At 42.8% G+C, this 21358-nt stretch overlaps 1 protein-coding gene across 2 annotated transcripts; it reads left to right on the top strand.

Annotated features, from left to right (window-relative positions):
• The first annotated feature begins 301 nt into the window (after nt 1–301).
• copb2 (COPI coat complex subunit beta 2) lies at nt 302–20430 on the top strand. 2 transcript variants are annotated; one of them, XM_024009615.2, is made up of 21 exons: nt 302–395; nt 8565–8702; nt 8821–8907; nt 9063–9189; nt 9318–9466; nt 9657–9803; nt 10171–10270; nt 10466–10608; nt 10847–11046; nt 11364–11474; nt 11668–11756; nt 11986–12092; nt 12311–12454; nt 12576–12706; nt 14878–15085; nt 15330–15440; nt 15804–16018; nt 18866–19142; nt 19339–19422; nt 19698–19853; nt 20012–20430. In XM_024009615.2, exons 1-21 carry the CDS (start codon nt 393–395, stop codon nt 20105–20107), a joined length of 2823 nt encoding a protein of 940 aa, XP_023865383.1. In that variant the 5' UTR covers nt 302–392; the 3' UTR covers nt 20108–20430. The 2 variants fall into 2 exon arrangements, with proteins under 2 accessions (XP_023865383.1, XP_023865382.1); XM_024009614.2 differs by having other exon boundaries at nt 19695–19853.
• Nucleotides 20431–21358: the final 928 nt, after the last annotated feature.

The raw sequence follows: 21358 nt of genomic DNA, 5'->3' as shown, positions 1-21358 counted from the left end.
ACCCTGGACTGAACACCAGTCTTACAAAGATGAGTTACAGTTGGGCAAATGCAGCAAGTATACTGGCATTTGGGCCATCACAGTGATTAATTTTGCTCTGGAAATAACCCTGTCTGAACATGTTTATAAACTGCAGAAACATCTTAATATGCACAACATGTATATGCTATGTTCGAAATAGTAATTTTAACAAAATAGCTCAACTACAGCCATGCACCTTGGAAAAAGTGCCACGACCCCAAACCACACGTCATCGATTGCCATTGCACGCAGTTTCAGGAAGTTTCATGGGTTCCACGTCACTACTCGACAGTCCGTCCACAGAAAACGCAGCACCGAGTGTAATTATTCGTAATTCATTCACATAAAGAGAGACAATCCAGGATTAAAACATGGTGAGACAAGTTTACATTCGATGTTGAACGTTATGTATTCCGTAGTCTGAATTGTAATGTTTGGTGACATGTGACCAGTTTATGTCAGGAAAAGACGGTACGGTAGTGATTGAGACAAGCTAGCCATGCTAACTAAGGCTAGCTAAGGGTAACGATAGCTAGCTAAACAAGCTAGGCCTGTTGCTAGTCAGTTAGCTCACAATTTGTCCACCTACTAACGTTAGTCAGTCAAATGTATTTATAAAGCCATTTTTACATCAGCAGATGTCAGAGTGCTATACATAAACCCAGCCTAAAACACAAAACAGCAAGCAATGCAGATGTAGAAGCACGGTGGGTAGGAAAAACTCCCTAGAAAGGGAGGAACCTAGGAAGAAACTTGGAGAGGAACCAGGCTTTGAGGGGTGGCCTGTCCTCTTCTGGCTATACCGGGTGGAGATTATAAGAGTACATGGTGTTCATAGATGACCAGCAGTGTCAAATAATAATAATCACATTGGTTGTAGAGGGCGCAACAGGTCTGTATATCAGGAGTAAATGTCAGTTGGCTTTTCATGGCCGAACATTCAGAGGTCGAGACAGCAGGTGCGGTAGTACTGTTCGCCCTTGTGTCTAAACTATTCCAATGCATTATTATATTTTGGGAATGATGATAGCTACCCAACACTTGCTAGCTAAGTAGTAAGGATAATCAAGTCAAATCAAATTGTATTTGTCACATGCTCTGAATACAGAAGGTATTTCACCTTACAGTGACATTTATTTATTTTTTTGACCTTTTATTTAACTAGGTAAGTCAGTTAAAAACTAATTATTATTTTCAATGACGGCCTAGGAACAGTGGGTTAACTGCCTTGTTCAGGGGCAGAACGACAGATTTTTACCTTGTCAGCTCGGGGATTCGATCTTGCAACCTTTCGGTTACTAGTCCAACCCTCTAAATGCTTACTTACAAGCCCTTAACCAAAAATCAAATAACATTTTATTTTTCACATACACATGGTTAGCAGATGTTATTCCGAGTGTAGGGAAATGATTGTGCTTCTAGTCCCAACATGTAATCTAACAATTCCACAACAACTACCTAATACACACAAATCTAAGGGAATGGAATAAGAATATATACTTATGAATATATGGATGAGCAATGACAGAGCGGCATAGGCAAGATGCAATAGATGGTATAAAATACAGTATATACATATGAGATGAGTGATGCAAGATATGTAAACATTATTAGTGGCATTATTAAAGTGACTAGTAATCCATTTATTAAAGTGGCCAATGATTTCAAGTCTGTGTGTAGACAGCAGCCTCTCTGTGTTAGTGATGGCTGTTTAACAGTCTCATGGCCTTGAGATGGAAGCTGTTGTTCAGTCTCGGTCTCAGCTTTCATGCACCTGTACTGACCTCGCCTTCTGGATTGTAGCGGGGTGAACAGGCCTTGGCTCGAGTGGTTGTCATCCTTGATGATCATTTTGGCCTTCCTGTGACATCGGGTGCTGTAGGTGTCCTGGAGGGCAGGTAGTTTGCCCCTGGTGATGCGTTGTGCAGACCGCACCACCCTCTGGAGAGCCTTGCGGTTGTGGGCAGTGCAGTGGCTGTACCAAGCGGTGATACAGCCCGACAGGCTGCTCTCAATTGTGCATCTGTAAAAGTTTGTGAATGTTTTAGGTGACAAGCCAAATTTCTTCAGTCACCTGAGGTTGAAGAGGCGCTGTTGCGTCTTCTTCACCACACTGTCTGTGTGGATGGACCATTTCAGTTTGTGTGTGCCGAAGAACTTAACTTTCCACCTTCTGCACTGCTGTCCCGTCAATGTCGATAGGGGGGTGCTCCCCCTGCTGTTTCCTGAAGTCCATGATCATCTCCTTTTGTTTTGTTGACGTTGAGTGAGAGGTTGTTTTCCTGACATCACACTCCGAGTACCCTCACCTTATAGGCTGTCTTGTCGTTGTTGGTAATCAAGCCCACTACTGTTGTGTCGTCTGCAAACTTGATGATTGAGTTGGAGGCGTGCATGCCCACGCAGTCATGGGTGAACAGGGAGTACAGGAAGGGGCTGAGCACTCACCCTTGTGGGGCCCCAGTGTTAAGGATCAGCAAAGTGGCTAGCCTGTCTCAACAATGCAGTTTAAAGAAAAATAAGTGTCAAGAAAGTATTTACAAAAATAAAAAGTAAAAATGCTATAAAAAAAGAAGGAAAATAACAAATACAGTTGAAGTCGAATGTAGAGGTTGACCGATTAATCAGAATGGCCGATTTTAATTAGGGCCGATTTCAAGTTTTCATTACTATCGGAAATCGGTAATTTTGGGCGCCGATTTTGCCGATTCATTTTTTTTTTTTTACACCTTTATTTAACTAGGCAAGTCAGTTAAGAACAGATTTTTTATTTTCAATGACGGCCTAGGAACGGTGGGTTAACTGCCTTGTTCAGCGGCAGAATGACAGATTTTTACCTTGTCAGCTCAGGAATTCAATCTTGCAACCTTATGGTTAACTAGTCCAACGCTCTAACCACCTGCCTCACGAGGAGCCCGCCTGTTACGCGAATGCAGTAAGAAGCTAAGGTAAGTTGCTAGCTAGCATTAAACTTATCTTATAAAAAAACAATCAATCAATCATAATCACTAGTTAACTACACATGGTTGATGATATTACTAGTTTATCTAGCGTGTCCTGCGTTGCATATAATCGATGCAGTGCTCATTCGCGAAAAAGGACTGTCGTTGCTCCAACGTGTACCTAACCATAAACATCAATGCCTTTCTTAAAATCAATACACAGAAGTATATATTTTTAAACCTGCATATTTAGCTAAAAGAAATCCAGCTTAGCAGGCAATATTAACCAGGTGAAATTGTGTCACTTCTCTTGCGTTCATTGCACGCAGAGTCAGAGTATATGCAACAGTTTGGGCCGTCTGTCTCATTGCGAACTAATTTGCCAGAATTTTACGTAATTATGACATAACATTGAAGGTTGTGCAATGTAACAGGAATATTTAGACTTATGGATGCCACCCGTTAGATAAAATACGGAACGGTTCCGTATTTCACTGAAAGAATAAACGTTTTGTTTTCGAGATGATAGTTTCCGGATTCGACCATATTAATGACCTAAGGCTCGTATTTCTGTGTGTTATTATGTTATAATTAAGTCTAKGATTTGATAGAGCAGTCTGACTGAGCGATGGTAGGCACCAGCAGGCTCGTAAGCATTCATTCAAACAGCACTTTTGTGCGTTTTTGCCAGCAGCTCTTCGCAATGCTTCAAGAATTGCGCTGTTTATGACTTCAAGCCTATCAACTCCCGAGATTAGGCTGCTGTAACCGATGTGAAATGGCTAGCTAGTTAGCGGGGTGCACGCTAATAGCGTTTCAAAGTCACTCACTCTGAGACTTGGAGTAGTTGTTCCCCTTGCTCTGCATGGGTAACGCTGCTTCGAGGGTGGCTGTTGTCGATGTGTTCCTGGTTCGAGCCCAGATAGCGGCGAGGAGAGGGATGGAAGCTGGCAATACTAAAGTGCCTATAAGAACATCCAATAGTCAAAGGTATATGAAATACAAATCGTATAGAGAGAAATAGTCCTATAATTCCTATAATAACTACAACCTAAAACTTTTTACCTGGGAATATTGAAGACTCATGTTAAAAGGAACCACCAGCTTTCAAATGTTCTCATGTTCTGAGCAAGTAACTTAAACGTTAGCTTTTTTACATGGCACATATTGCACTTTTACTTTCTTCTCCAACACTTTGTTTTTGCATTATTTAAACCAAATTGAACATGTTTCATTATTTAGTTGAGACTAAATTGATTTTATTTATGTATTATATTAAGTTAATATAAAAGTGTTCATTGTTCATTCAGTATTGATGTAATTGTCATTATTACAAATATATATATATATAAATCGGCTGATTAATCGGCATCTGCTTTTTTTTTTTTTTTTTTTGGTCCTCCAATAATCGGTATCGGCATTGAAAAATCATAATCGGTCGACCTCTAGTCAGAATAATAGTAGAGAGTGATTTATTTCAACTTTTATTTCTTTCATCACATTCCCAGTGGGTCAGAAGTTGACATGCATTCAATTAGTATTTGGTAGCATTGCCTTTAAATTGTTTAACTTGGGTCAAACATTTCGGGTAGCCCTCCACAAGCTTCCCACAATAAGTTGGGTGAATTTTGGCCCATTCCTCCTGACAGAGCTGGTGTAACTGAGTCAGGTTTGTAAGGCCTCCTTGCTCGCACGTGCTTTTTCAGTTCTGCCCACAAATTTTCTATGGGATTGAGGTCAGGGCTTTGTGATGGCCACTCCAATACCTTGACTTTGTTGTACTTAAGCCATTTTGCCACATCTTTGGAAGTATGCTTGGGGTCATTGTCCATTTGGAAGACCCATTTGCGACCAAGCTTTAACTTCCTGACTGATGTCTTGAGGTGTTGCTTCAATATATCCACATAATTTCACCACCTCATGATGCCATCTATTTTGTGAAGTGCACCAGTCCCTCCTGCAGCAAAGCAACCCCACAACATGATGCTGCCACCTCCGTGCTTCACGGTTGGGATGGTGTTCTTCGGCTTGCAAGCCTCCCCCTTTTTCCTCCAAACATAATGATGGTCATCATGGCCAAACAGTTCTATTTTTGTTTCATCAGACCAGAGGACATTTCTCCAAAAAGTACGATCTTTGTCCCCATGTGCAGTTGCAAACCGTAGTCTTGCTTTTTTATGGCGGTTTTGGAGCAGTGGCTTCTTCCTTGCTGAGCGGCATTTCAGGTTATGTCGATATAGGACTTGTTTTACTGTGGATATAGATACTTTTGTACCTGTTTCCTCCAGCATCTTCACAAGGTCCTTTGTTGTTGTTCTGGGATTGATTTGCACTTTTTGCACCAAAGTACACTCGTCTCTAGGAGACAGAACGCGTCTCCTTCCTGAGCGGTATGACGGCTGCGTGGTCCCATGGTGTTTATACTTGCGTACTATTGTTTGTATAGATGAACATGGTACCTTCAGGCGTTTGGAAATTGCCCCCAAGGAAGAACCAGACTTGTGGAGGTCTCCAATTCTTTTTCTGAAGTCTTTGCTGATTTCTTTTGATTTTCCCATGATGTCAAGCAAAGAGGCACTGAGTTTGAAGGTAGGCCTTGAAATACATCCATCGATACACCTCCGATTGACTCAAATTATGTCAATTAGCCTATCAGAAGCTTCTAAAGCCATGACATAATTTTCTGGAATTTTCCAATCTGTTTAAAGGCACAGTAAAGGCACAGTCAAGTTAGTGTATGTAAACTTCTGACCCACTGGAATTGTGATACAGTGAATTATAAGTGACTATAGTTTGATTTAACAAGAAATTTGTGGAGCGGTTGAAAAACAAGTTTTAATGACTCCAACCTAAGTGTATGTAAACTTCCGACTTCAACTGTAATTAAGGAGCAACAATAAAATAACTGTAGCGAGGCTATATACAGGGGGTACCGGTACAGAGTCAATGTGCGGGGGTACAGTACCAGTCAAGATAATGAACATCTTGCCTCTTTAACTCCATTATCTGTTCTCTGCTACTGACCTACTGTATATTTGACTCCACGCTAATTTTGATCATACAAGTCATTTGATGAGCATCAACAGATGTACTATTTACTAGGGTTGGGCTGTATCCAGATTTGAATACCCTCATACCGTTCCTGTACCTTACCAGGACATACAGGTATTACTGGCAGTGCACACACAAGGTGCTATTACTGTCCAAACGTAAAGAATAACAATGAAATAATACTAATACTTTTTTGATGCACAAAACTAATTTAGGGATATTGATCCAAGAGGGGATTGATTGTCTCTGATGTAACCAAGAAGCTTGATCTTGCAAGATAGCCACTTAGCTAGCAAGTTAGCAAACCAAATGCATAGCTGGAGCCCTGAGCTGGATATAATTTACAGTGGCAGTCAAAAGTTTGGACACACCTACTCATTCAAGGGTTTTTATTTTTACTATTTTCTACATTGTAGAGTAATAGTGAAGACATCAAAACTATGAAATAACACATCTATGGAATTATGTAGTTACTAAGAAAGTGTTGAACAAATCAAAATATATTTTATATTTTGCCTTGATGACAGCTTGGCACACTCTTGGGATTCTCTCAACCATCTTCACCTGGAATGGTTTTCCAACAGTCTTGAAGGAGTTCCCACATATGCTGAACACTTGTTGGCTGCTTTTCCTTCACTCTGCGGTCCAACTCATCCCAAACCATCTCAATTGGGTTGAGGTCGGGTGATTGTGGAGGCCAGGTCATCTGATGCAGCACTCCATTACTCTCCTTCTTGGTCAAATAGTCCTTACACCCCTGGAGGTGTGTTGGGTCATTGTCCTGTTGAAAAACAAATGATAGTCACACTAAGCGCAAACCAGATGGGATGGCACATCGCTGCAGAATGCTGAGGTAGCTATGCTGGATAAGTGTGCCTTGAATTCTAAATAAATCAACGATACTGTAACCGGCAAAGCACCGTCACAACTCCTCCATGAGATCATCCGTTCACCTACTCTGCATCTCACAAAGACACAGCGGTTGGAACCAAAAATCTAAAATTTGGACTCATTAGACCAAAGGACAGATTTCCACCGCTCTAATGGCCATTGCTTGTATTTCTTGGCCCAAGCAAGTCTCTTCTTCTTATTAGTGTCCTATAGTAGTGGGTTCTTTGCTGCAATTCGACCATGAAGGCCTGATTCACGCAGTCTCCTCTGAACAGTTGATGTTGAGATGTGTCTGCTACTTGAACTCTGTGACGCATTTATTTGGGCTGCAATCTGAGGTGCAGTTAACTCTAATGAACTTATCCTCTGCAGCAGAGGTAACTCTGGGTCTTTCTTTCCTGTGGTGGTCCTCATGAGAGAGTTTCATCATAGCTCTTGATGGTTTTTGCGACTGCACTTGAAGAAACTTTCAAAGTTTCAATTTGCTTATTTGAGCTGTTCTTGCCATAATATGGACTTGGTCTTTTACCAAATAGGGCTTTCTGTATACACCCCTACCTTGTCGCCGCACAACTGATTGGCTCAAACACAACTGATTGGCTCAAACACATTAAAAGAAGGAAAGAAATTCCACAAATTAACTTTTAACAAGGCACACCTGTTAATTTAAATGCATTCCAGGTGACTATCTCATGAAGCTGGTTGAGAGAATGCCTAGAGTGTGCAAAGCTGTCATCAAGGCAAAGGCCGGCTACTTTGAAGAATGTCAAATATAAAATATATTTTGATTTGTTTAAATGGTTACTACATGATTCCACATGTGTTATTTCATAGTGTTGACTTCTTCACTATTCTACAATGTTGAAAATAGTAAAAATAAAGAAACTTTTGAATGATTAGGTGTGTCAACTTTTTAAACTGGTACTGTACATGTAGGTAGAGGTAAAGTGACTATGCATGAATAATAATCAGAGTAGTAGCAGCGTACAAATGGGTAGCCATTTGATTAGCTGTTCAGGAGTCTTGTGGCTTAGGCTAGCTATCCTTTGGCAATGATGCTCTTGTCCTCGTAGCTAGTTAATTAAGCTAGTTAACGTTAGCTAGCTACAGTACATATCACATTTCCCTACTACCGTTACGCGTGAGCAGTTACAAGTTTAATGTCACATGCATAATTACAGTGAAATGCCCTTTTTACAAGCTCTAAACCCAACAATGCTGTAATCAATATCCAATATTGTAGTCAATATTTATCTAGCTAGCTATCTTTCTACATTTTGCATGTAAAATATTTTGATGGTACGGTAGCTGCATTGCTAGCTACTGTGCTGTGTTTACATTTTTGGGGATTTTGGAAGGATTAGTAATTGTGTACCCGCTAAAGTTATATCACCATTAGCTAACGTTAGCTAGCAAACTAGCTATGATCTGCAATCTGGGGTTTATTCATTAAGCCGGTTCTGTTGCAAAACGTTTCTTTAACAGAAGCAAACGGAATGAAACGTGGAGGGGCCTACCTGAATTTGTCCAATATAGACTTTAGTTTTTCGTTGCAAATTGCAACTGTTTGGACTAATGATTACACCCCAGATCAGTACACTGTGCACTGCTCTGTCAGTTTATTTGGATTGACTTGACAGCATCTCATCTGTCTCACAGCCTCTCAGGCTGGACATCAAGCGGAAGCTGACAGCCCGGTCAGACCGCGTGAAGAGCGTGGACCTCCACCCGACCGAGCCGTGGATGCTGGCCAGCCTGTACAATGGTAGTGTCTGTGTCTGGAACCACGAAACACAGGTAAACAAATACACACTGTTCCAGTTTGATGTTGAGTACTTGCACCATGGAGATAAACAACTCGAAGCGAAACTTATATGCAATTAAAATGTATGATTTGTAAATATCTCCAATCCAGACCTTGGTGAAGACCTTCGAAGTGTGTGACCTTCCAGTGAGAGCATCGAAGTTTGTAGCCAGGAAGAACTGGGTCATAACCGGCGCGGTGAGTGATGCTAATTTAACATTCAGGACAAGCATCTAATGAGAAAAGAGACCTTCTGATGGTCTATCTTATCTTCCACCACTTTGTGTGGACTTGTAGAATGGAGACTACTCGCTCACTGCATTTGCAATGTCTTTCCTCCTTTCTCTCTGTAGGATGACATGCAGATCCGTGTGTTCAACTACAACACCCTGGAGAGGGTCCACATGTTTGAGGCCCACTCTGACTACATCCGCTGTATCGCCGTGCATCCCACCCAGCCCTACATCCTCACAAGCAGTGGTACGCAATCAGTAACTCTTCTTTTTTCTTTTGACTACCGTCTTTTTATACTTGTGTCAAATGCATGAACTCATTCTCTGTCACACAAGTATGATATTAAGTGACTGTTACATCCTGTGTGTGTCCAGACGACATGCTAATCAAGCTGTGGGACTGGGAGAAGAAGTGGTCTTGCAGTCAGGTGTTTGAGGGCCACACCCACTACGTCATGCAGATCGTCATCAACCCTAAAGACAACAACCAGTTTGCCAGCGCTTCTCTGGACAGAACCATCAAGGTAACACCAGACAGTGGTGGTGTGTGTGTGTGTGTGTGTGTGTGTGTGTGTGTGTGTGTGTGTGTGTGTGTGTGTGTGTGTGTGTGTGTGTGTGTGATGACTGCCTAACAAAAGTCGTGTGCTTACAACAACCATAGAGTTTCGATGTTTGTGAGTGTTTTTTTCTGACACATGGTCTGTCTTATCCCAGGTGTGGCAGCTGGGCTCCTCCTCTCCTAACTTCACCCTTGAGGGCCATGAGAAAGGAGTCAACTGCATTGACTACTACAGCGGAGGGGACAAGCCGTACCTCATATCAGGTGCTGATGACCGTCTGGTCAAGATTTGGGACTACCAGGTAAGACAGCGGTGGGATGAAACAAGGTAGCCACTTCCAGATCTTAACAAGCAGTGAAATTACCTTCTACTGTAGTAGATTCAGATTGATATGTAGATGAGCATGGCCAAATTCTGTGTAACTCTGTCAGTAGTAAATGCAGTAAGACACCATGCAAAGCATCCATTCACTACTGTGTTACTAAGGGTGAGTGCTGTCCTGTGCCTCACCTACTCAATGGAGGCGGGGTTAGTGGACTGTGTGTGTGCGCATGACTATTTTAGTCTTGCTGCCGTTCTCATCCCCTTGTCTCTCACCAAGAAAAAAGTTGTATTATAGATGTTTGTAGCAGAGGATCACTCTCTCTCTCTTTATTTCCTCCAATCAGAACAAGACGTGTGTGCAGACCCTGGAGGGCCATGCCCAGAATGTGTCGTGTGTCAGCTTTCACCCAGAGCTGCCTATCATCATCACAGGCTCAGAGGACGGTGAGGAAATTCCTTATACACTCTATCATATTCTGATCCTCTGAAAGTACTTCTTCTGTTGTTGGTGAGCAGATCTATTTGCTCCACTCTGGATGATTTTACATATTGAAAAATACAAACGTTAAATAAAACCACACAAAAACATGCACACAAGTCCCAAAAATGTTTTTTAAAATCCATTCTCTGGTTCCTTAGGCACTGTGCGTATCTGGCACTCGAGTACGTACCGTCTGGAGAGCACGCTGAACTACGGCATGGAGCGCGTGTGGTGTGTGTGTGGCCTGAGAGGCTCCAACAACGTGGCGCTGGGCTACGACGAAGGCAGCATCATCATCAAGGTGTTCAATAGAAACGTCAATGACTATATATTTGTGCATAAGAGTCAAAACTCAAGATAATTTTTATTTTTTTCACACTGATGGGTTTCCACTGTGAGGTTGATAGAATTTCTGTTTGTACACATTGCACACGTACTCTTTAACTACCTTTCAATGTTGAAACAACTACTCAGTGACATCTCCTCTGCACCTCCTGAAAGCCTTGGTACTTTATTCCATCCTCTCCTGTGATCTGTAGCTGGGGCGTGAGGAGCCAGCCATGTCCATGGACACCAGTGGGAAGATCATCTGGGCCAAGCACTCGGAGGTGCAGCAGGCAAACCTGAAGGCCATGGGCGACACGGAGATCAAGGATGGAGAGAGGCTGCCGCTGGCCGTCAAAGACATGGGCAGCTGTGAGATCTACCCCCAGACCATCCAGCACAACCCCAACGGAAGGTCAGTCCGCACTGCATTGGACTCCCGTGTCAGCTAATTCAGTGAATCTATCCAAATGTCTTGCACAACAACTGCATATTTGTGTGCCACACCTTTAAAGGCAAAGCTGTTTTCAAATGTTATATCAAAAAACGAATTTGTTAGAAAACATGTGGACCCCCCCCCACACACACACACACATACTTTAAAACGTGTTCCACATCTCCAGAAATAAATGGCTCTTTCTCCAAACACACCTCAACTTCAAAGTCTGTTGAAAATCTGGATGTTTTATATTTATATCTTTAATCCATATGCATTGTTGTTTGTGTTGTCAGGTTTGTTGTGGTGTGTGGAGACGGAGAGTACATCATCTACACTGCCATGGCCCTGAGGAACAAGAGCTTCGGCTCAGCGCAGGAGTTTGTCTGGGCACACGACTCCTCCGAGTGAGTCCATCACACAGACCCCTACAATTCATTCACAGCAATTGGGATTTAGCTTTATATAATTTAATTAAATAACCAATCAAAGTTTTTATGGTATGTGATGGTATTTTATGGTATGGTATATGGTATTTTTTCCCAGAATGGATGATTACTTTCTGTCACTCACAAATGTCCATGGTCTGTCTTGTCATAGGTATGCCATCAGGGAAAGCAACAGTGTGGTCAAAATCTTCAAGAACTTCAAGGAGAAGAAGTCTTTCAAGCCAGACTTTGGTGCTGAAGGTAAGTGGAAGAAGGCAGGCCCATGTAGTTAGTTGTGTGAACAAAGACACTGCAAACAAATTGTTATGACAGTTTTGATGGAACACGGCAGGTAATGGAAAAATGTTTTACAACAGAAAATGAAATGAACGTTCTTATTGGACAAATCCAGGTAGTCCATATGCGTTTCAGTATGTTTTCTTCCAACTGGTGCCCAATGAATATGACCCTGATATAAATTTCCCTGCAGGTATCTATGGAGGCTTTTTGCTAGGCGTCAGGTCAGTGAACGGTCTGGCCTTCTATGACTGGGAAAACACAGAGCTGGTCCGCCGCATCGAGATCCAGCCCAAACATGTGAGTACTGTAGAGAAAATAGCATCTTTATCAGAATATAGATATGTACAGGAGCATCCTAGCATGTACAAGGGTCTGTTTCGGTGAATGTTTGCTTTTCTACCCAGTACCGTATTGATAGAAATGTGCATATGACATTAACGTTTTCATCATCATGACATCAGGACTGTAAGCGAAGCATGAGATAACACTGCATCCTCCTCTCTCTCTGTTTGTAGATCTTCTGGTCAGACTCAGGGGAGTTGGTGTGTATAGCCACAGAGGATTCCTTCTTCATCCTGCGCTACCTGTCAGAGAAAGTAGCCGCCTCCCAAGAGAACAATGAGGGAGTGACCGAGGATGGCATCGAAGACGCCTTTGAGGTGTGTGTGTGTGACAGGCAAATACTCTGGTGCCCTCGACAACAGAACACCAGTGAACACCCACACCCCCCTTCCTCCTCCCTAATCTGTCGGCCATTTTGTGTCTGTTTTGATCCTCCAGGTCCAGGGGGAGATCCAGGAGGTGGTGAAGACAGGCCTATGGGTGGGAGACTGCTTCATCTACACCAGCTCTGTCAACAGACTCAACTACTTTGTGGGGGGAGAGATTGTCACCATCGCTCACCTGGACAGGTACGGCGAACCAGGGTTATATTTATTGGAGCACAGCGTAGCAATACGTTTTGCAACAGAAAACAAAAACAAATATTTCTTATTGGACAAATTGAGGTAGGTCCCTCTCTGTTTGCTTCTGTTTGGTTCATAGTGAATACGATCCAGGAGTAAGAGACTGGAGTTGAAGAATAAGTGGAGCTCAGTACTGCTGTTGCTTTGAGTGCGACCCCAGTCTTGCTGGCTGTGTAAGCACTAGTGTTGGGGGTATAAGACCAGAAACAATAACCTCTGTAAATTTGCTAAATAGGCTAAATGTTTGTGTTATGTCAGCTAATGTAAAGCCAAAAGTCCCCACTAGTGTCCTCTTTAGGGCAACATTTGAATCAGTCAAGTCCTTTTGTGTTGAAAGCAGCAGATGTGCTTGGGCTACATTGACATTCATTCTACAACAAGACTATCCAACAAATAACTGAACTGAATAAATAGGGTGAGATGGGAACCCCACTAACTTACTCAACAACCTCCTAAGTGTATTTTTTTTGTTCTGGACAGAGATTAAAGTGGAACTGACAGCGTTTTAACTACTTTGCAGATATCAAACAGACAGTCATATCAGTCAAAAATATCAAATTCACAGTTTATGCTACAAAACCAACAAAAACTTCCAAGACGTACAGTAAGACATTGTTGGCAGAATAGATGGATGTTGTTCAGAACATGATTAATATAATTCACCAATACATTTCTTGGTAGACCAAAAAAAGATTGCTATCAGGTTATAAATCACAGATGGCCTGGTACATTGTTTGCTGCCTCCACCCACTCGGGATGCACTGTTTCAGTTTCAATTACTTGAAACTGAAACTATGTAACTAGGCTGGGAATGTCAATATAATCAAACTAGCAAGGACAATGATCACAAGTCAGTCATAACATGGCTAATAGGCTACTTATTTATTTAGGAAGCTATTAGCAAGCTAAAAATACAGAGCCCAACGTTAGTTAGCTAGCTGCTGGGAGGATGTCATGTCATTGGACAAGTGGGTGAGTGACTGACTTTTTCCCCTCGCCGTTTTTCGGGGGCTACAGCTAAAGATGCAGGTGTCATTTGGTTAGCTAGCAAGAAATGTGAATTGCTTTGCTAGCTATGCTGAACTTGAACATCTTTTCTCCACAGAATGAATATCTCTTAGTTGTCAATCAAATGTATTTGGCATTGATCAAATGGGCAGGCAGGCAGTTCCCATTCAATTGTCAAAATGTGGGTTGGGACAAGCATGCATTGGCAGGCAAGCTGCAGAAGGGCGAGCAAGCTACTTTTCCCCATCGTTTATCAGTGCAATTTTGACGGCCAACTTTAAGCTGAAGAAGAGGGTTTGTCACTCTAGATTTGAGCTCATCTGGCTCTGGCTAACTTTTGTTGTTGATTTTAGGGAGGAAGAGCGCCTACCTGTTCATGGTGGTTTGATCAATAGGACTGTAAAGTTCCCAAATATAAGAGGACTCCTGTGGTATTTACATTACTGCAGAAACCCATTCAGGTCTTGTGCGAATGCTTTTTAATGATCTAAAGACGCACTGTTGCTACTGCCTGTAAACACACAGTCCAGTTGAAAGTGAGTGATGGCAGGCCCTACTGCCTGTAAACACAGTCCAGTTGAAAGTGAGTGATGGCAGGCCCATATGTCTTATTTGCATACACGCCTACTGTAGTTCTGATTGTCTATGGCGCACCGGTCTATGTAGAGTCTGGTCCAGGACAGGGCCGACATCTTTATTAGGTTTTATTTACTGCGGTGTCTATTAATTGTCCAAACGCATGGACGCTTTCTCACTATATATTATTGTAGAATTTTCACAAATGCCTTACTCTACGTCATTCCCAAACATTCTATGAAAGTGCTCAGAAAATGTACAATAATAAGAGGGCGTCATATTCTTCCTTGGGGTGTATATGAACAGATTTGTATCAGATTTCACGTTGCTAAAACGCTGTCAGTTACACGTTAAGCCTAGTCCTGGACTAAAAAGATCTTCCTATGAAAAGATCTTCCTTCATTCAGCATGCTTTTTAGTCTACAACTAGGCTTTATCTGTGCATTGGAAACTAGCCCTAGAACGCCAGCTCAAAGTGTGATCAGTTTCCTTTTAAATCCCTATTACACATTGTCTATCTGCTCCATCCGTAGGACCATGTACCTCCTGGGCTACATCCCCAAGGACGACCGCCTGTACCTGGGCGACAAGGAGCTGAACATCGTCAGCTACTCCCTACTGGTGTCTGTGCTGGAGTACCAGACAGCTGTGATGCGCCGGGACTTTGGCATGGCCGACAAAGTGCTGCCCACCATCCCCAAGGAGCAGAGGACCCGTGTAGCACACTTCCTGGAGAAACAGGTCAGAAACTTCCTGTTCACAGAGGAAGTGAGGCGAATAGATGAAGTAAAATGTAGTATTTTGAATCTATGGTGGAGCCGGGGTGCAACGGGAATTCTAGCTAGACTATGGGATGCTAGCATTTCTGGACTCTCCATTTCAAAACAAAAATTGTATGTGGCTGCTGTTGTATGTTGTGAACTGACTGTGTGTCTTTGCGTGAAATGTTACAATGTTTACTGATATGTTCTTGTTGGTCATCCAGGGCTTTAAGCAGCAGGCTCTGGCCGTGTCATCAGACTCGGAGCACAGGTTTGAGCTTGCTCTGCAGCTGGGGGAGCTGAAGATCGCCTATCAGCTGGCTGTGGAGGCAGAGGTGAGACCAACAGTACAATAGGCAATGGAGAGACCACTGCACACACACTACAAGAGTTCAAAGACTAAAGATGAATGTATGTCAGTCATTCTACAATTAGTTATTCAATACTGAAGACTATCTTCTCGGTTTAAATCTATTTAGTCAACATCTGATTTAGATCTGAATGGACTTTGTAGTCAAATTGTTAAATTCAATTAATTAACCGTCCTTCAGCTAAGCTGCACTAAACGATGCTTAACTATGTAATTGTTTTAGCTTGAAGTGAGGATTCAACTTCGTACGATATCCGTCTAACTGACAGTACTGTATAACGTGAATGTAAACGTTTAACATTAGAACCGTTGTTTTCTCTGGTGGCAGTCGGAGCAGAAGTGGAAGCAGCTGGCAGAGCTGGCCATCAGTAAGTGCCAGTTTAGCCTGGCCCAGGAGTGCCTTCATCACGCCCAGGACTACGGCGGCCTGCTGCTGCTGGCCACCGCCTCGGGCAACGCCGCCATGGTGGGCAAGCTGGCCGAGGGCGCCGAGCGGGACGGCAAGAACAACGTGGCATTCATGACCTACTTCCTGCAGGGGAAGTGAGTACAGAAGAGGGGAACAGGCAGGTGGATGGAGCACATCATGTGATTTACATTGAACAAAAATATAAACGCAACATGCAACAATTTCAACGTTTTTACTGAGTTACAGTTCATATAAGGAATTAAGTTAATTGAAATAAATTCATTAGGCTCTATGGATTTCACATGACTGGGCAGGGGTGCAGCCATGGGTGGGACTTGGAGGGCATAGGCCTACCTACTGTGGAGCCAGGCCCAGCCAATCAGAATGAGTTTTTCCCAACAAAAGGGCTTTATTACAGACAGAAATGCTCCTCATCACCCCTCCCCCCACAGATGATCCCACAGGTGAAGAAGCCGGATGTGGAGGTCCTGGGGTGGCGGGGTAACACCTGGTCTGCGGTTGTGAGGCCGGTTGGACATACTGCCAAATTCTCTAAAACAATGTTGTATTTATTTAGGATTCCCATTGCAGCTACTCTTCCTGGGGTCCAGCAAAATGAAGGCAGTTTATAAAATTTACAACATCAAATCAAACGTTATTTGTCACATGCCCGAATACAACAAGTGTAGACTTTACTGTGAAATGCCTACTTACAAGCCCTTAACCAACAGTGCAGTTGAAGATGGGTTAAGAAAAGTTATATTTACCAAGTTGACTAAAATAAAAAGTAACACAATAAGAATAACGAGGCTATATACAGGGTCACCGGTACCGAGTCAGTGTGCAGGGGTACAGGTTAGTTGAGGTAATCTGTACATTTAGGTGGGAGTGAAGTGACTATGCATAGATAATATACATTACAATACATTTCACAACACGCTGTGTGCCCTCAGAACCCTACTCCACCACTACCACAGATCTACAGTACTAAATCAATGTGTACGTGTGTGTATAGTGTGTATGTTATTGTGTGTGTGTGTATACATGTCTGTGCCTTTGTTTGTGTTGCTTCACAGTCCCCGCTGTTCTATAAGGTGTTTTTTGTATCTGTTTTTTAAATATAATTTTATTGCTTGCATCAGTTACTTGATGTGAAATAGAGTTCCATGTAGTCATGGCTCTTTGTAGTACTGTGCGCCTCCAATAGTCTGTTCTGGATTTGGGGACTGTGAAGAGACCTCTGGTGGTATATCTTGTGGGGTAATGATGGGTGTCTGTGCTGTGAGCCAGTAGTTCAAACAGACAGCTTGGTGCATTCAACATGTCAATACCTCACATAAATACAAGCAGTGATTAAGTCAATCTCTCGTCCACGTTGAGCAAGGAGAGATTGACATGCTTATTATTATTATTAGCTCTCTAAGTCCTTTTTGTGGCACCTGACCACACGACTGAACCTAGTCCAGGTGCGACAACTTGGGCCTGTAGAACCTGCCTTGTTGATAGTGCTGTTAAGAAGGTAGAGCAGTTCTTTATTATGGACAGACTTCTCCCCATCATAGCTATTGTTGTATCAATATGTTTACAATCTAGTGTTACTCCAAACAGTTTAGTCTCCGCCACTTGTTCAATTTCCACCTTATTTATTCCAAGATTTAGTTGAGGTTTAGGGTTTAGTGAATGAATATTTGAATATCCTAAATATTTAGGACTAACTTATTACCTGCCACCCACTCAAACTAATTGCAACTCTTTGTTAAGTGTTGCAGTCCTTTCAGTCGCTCTAGTAGCTGACATGTAGTATAGTGTTGAGTCATCCACATACATAGACACGCCAGTGGCATGTCATTAGTAAAGATTGAAAAAAGTAATGGGCCTAGACAGTTGCCCTGGGGAATTCCTGATTTTACCTAGATTATGTTGGAGAGGCTTGGGCTCCCAAGTGGTACAGCGGTCTAAGGCACTGCATCTCGGTACTAGAGGTGTCACTACAGACACCCTAGTTCGATTCCAGGCTGTGATTGGGAGTCCCATAGGGCGGTGCACAATTGGCCCAGAATCGTCCGGGTTTTGCCAGTGTAGGCCGTCATTGTAAATAAGAATTTGTTCTTAACTGACTTGCCTAGTAAAATAAAGGTTAAATAACATTAAAACTCCAGCAGCAGACTATTGTCGATAATGTCAAACGCCGCACTGAAGTCTAACAAAACAGCCGTCACAATTTATCATCAATTTCTCTTAGCCAATCATCAGTCATTTGTGGAAGTGCTGTGCTTGTTGAATGTCCTTCCCTATAAGTGTGCTGAAAGTCTGTTGTCAATTTGTTTACTGTAAAATAGCATTGTATTGTACCAAGTTGTCAGACCCTGGTGGCTTGTCATTGTTGATAGACAACGGCTTAGGCTGCTTATGGTAGAGAAATTAACATTAAATTCTCTGGTGGACATCCCTGCAGTCAGCATGCCAATTGCATGCTCCCTAAAAATAAATCTGTGGCATTGTGTTCTATGACAAAACTGCACATTTTAGACTTGCCTTTTATTGCGCAAGGTGCACCTGTGTAATGATTATGCTGTTTAATCAGCTTCTTGATATGCCACACCTGTCAGGTGGATGTATTATCTTGACACCGGAGAAATGCTCACTAACAGGGATGTAAACAAATGTGTGCACAAAAGTTTAGAGAAATAAGCTTTGTGTGTGTATGGAACATTTCTGGGATCTTTTATTTTAGCTCATAAAACATGGGACCAACACTTTATATTTGTTTAGTTTTTTTGTTCAGTGTATTACCAATGGAATCTTTCTGTCACCGGCGCTATTCCTTCATCCATGTCAGTGAGGCATCCGACTTCCTTGTTGTAGCTGTTAACAATGAGCTCTTGGAAAGTACATAACTCTACTCTTTATGATAGAACATGTGATTAGTAGGAGTGTTTTGGACCTCTCTCTGACACTGGTGTCTGGCTGTCTGTCCTCAGACTGGACCACTGTCTGGAGCTGCTGATCCGGACCAACCGGCTGCCCGAGGCGGCCTTCCTGGCCCGCACCTACCTACCCAGCCAGGTGTCCAGAGTGGTCAAGCTGTGGAGGGAGAGCCTGGCCAAGGTCAACCAGAAGGCGGCTGAGTCACTGGCCGACCCCACTGAGTATGAGAACCTGTTCCCCGGGCTGAAAGAGTCGTTCGTGGCCGAGCAGTTCCTCCGTGAGACCTGCCTGGGCAACTCCCGGCCGGCCACCGACTACCCTCTCATCACGGTGAGTGGTGGGGGTTGGAGGTGGAGCTCTAATAAATGTGAATAATCTGACGTTCACATCTCGAAGCTGAAAGATAGTTATGGATGCATATTTGCATCACAGAAGTAGTCCACTCTCTCCATCCTTATTTCATCCATTGCTATCTTTGTCTGATCGTTGACACACAACACCCATTCCTCGTGTCTCTTCTCTCCAGCCCAATGAAGAACGTAATATACTAGAGGAGGCCACGGGCTACGAGCCCAAAGGAGCTCCACTCTCCCTCGCTACACCGGTACTGGTAAGTCTTAATTCTTCTCAGAAACCTCCACTACAAAGACTAATTGGTAGCCAACTTGATTAAAGGCTTTGTAGTTCTAGTTCTACACAGACAATATGTTTTTGATATCACAGACCTAGAAGTGGAAGAGTAGAGTTTCACATCTAGAGAAGCCCTCACATGTTGGCTGGATTAAAGATGGAAACAGGGGAGATGCTAAAAAACAGATCTCACACCCCTTGTGTGTACTGTGTGTGGAGTCCTGCTCATGTCTGTGTGTGTGCGTCCACCAGCAGGCTGAAGACAGCGGCGAGGAGACCATGCCGGCTGCAGGCGTGATGGCGTCCGTGTTGGCGGCGGTAGTGGCTGCAGCCGTGATCCCCTCGGAGGCAGAGCCTGAGGTTGCACCTGAGGAGGAAAGCCCCAGCTCATCTGAGTCACAGAAGGACAAGGTAGGCAACAGCCTCCCTAGAAATAGACAAATGTTCAGTAGGTGAGGCGCTTTACACAGTGAGAAGAAATCGAGATGTATGAACATAACCTGTTGCAATATCAGTACCATTAGCTGTGTTATGGGCCAGGTGTTAACGTTGTGTGTTTACTTCCCCAGGTCCTGGACGAACTTGAAGACGACCTGGACAACATGGAGCTGGACGACATTGATACCTCGGACATCAACCTGGACGAAGACTTCCTAGATGACTGAGAACTCCCCCTCTCTCATTCACGCTATCAATTTATTTAAGAGACCAAACCCACTTTTGTATTTTTACTTTACCTGTGTTATTTTTGTCCTACAGTGTTTGGAAGATTAAGTAGATTATGATGCTGATTCCCAGGCGAGGGAAAGAGGCGAGTTATACATGTCTTGAATCTTAAAGCAGATTTTTTTAAACTTCATCCAGGACCTTGCCTTCACTAATTATCTGTGCATTGAGTTATATATTTTCACCCCTGTATGTGTTCGATGGCAAATCAGTGTTCATTTACGCCAAATAAATTGCAAATGATGTACATGTATGTCAAACACTGGTGTTGTCAGTTTGACCTTTTTGATCCATTGGGGGTGTAATCATTAGATGCTGGCTTTTAAACTGACCTCTAAAAAGTTCAAGGTTTAATTTGTGCTGTGTTTATCAGCGTTCTTTCACAGTAGACTTGATTGTTAACTCAGTTTTTTAGCTTCATTTCTCGTTCCTCATGTATAAAACTAGCCGGTTTTGAATGTTATTTCAAATTGTTTTAAAGCAACCGTTATTATAACTTGCCAGTAAGCCATCATAAAGTATGTTTTCGCTTTGACCAGTAGGTACACTGCTTGACTTGACCAGGTGCTCACCGGAACCGAGTGCCAGTACCTCACATTTTCTACTGCTTGTTGCTGCACCTAAATATAAACAGTACCGGCATCTAGTTCAGTCCTGTGTTCAGCAGGTCACACAATTGTGGAATATTCAGAAAAATGTGTAGAAATCTAGCGTTATCGTATTTTGTCTAAATCCCTCACGGATTCAACAATTAACCACGTCTAAAAGAGAGTGTGTGTGTCTGCGCAGCTTAACTGCAATGTAGTCGATCTCAAACGTTCCCCCTCTTCAAGTGACCGGTCCTACACTTTAAGTAAACACGTGTAGCTTTGTCTGCTCTTGGCTTTAAGCACAATGGTCTCTTGGCGCGCTCTTTTATACAGAGCTTTTCAGGAGTATATTTTCGCTTTAATCTGAAAATCCGGTGTTTCTCAACCAGATAAAATCGTTCAAACAAGCTACTTTAGATATATGGCCACAGCAAATAAGGAGATGGCTTTATCTGCCTAAAGTAGCAACATYGTTTTCATTTTACGTTCCCGCGGAGACACAGGTAGCATTGGCTACTACTAGCTACAACAAGCGGAATAGCCGCCAGTTTAGCGGCGAAGGGTATGGGTTGCAATGTTCTGACATTAACATTTCATTTT

Source organism: Salvelinus sp. IW2-2015, linkage group LG19, assembly GCF_002910315.2.
Source record: "Salvelinus sp. IW2-2015 linkage group LG19, ASM291031v2, whole genome shotgun sequence".
NCBI lineage: Eukaryota > Metazoa > Chordata > Actinopteri > Salmoniformes > Salmonidae > Salvelinus > Salvelinus sp. IW2-2015.
Note: the sequence above shows the minus strand (reverse complement) of the source record. Positions and strands in the feature narration are given on the sequence as shown.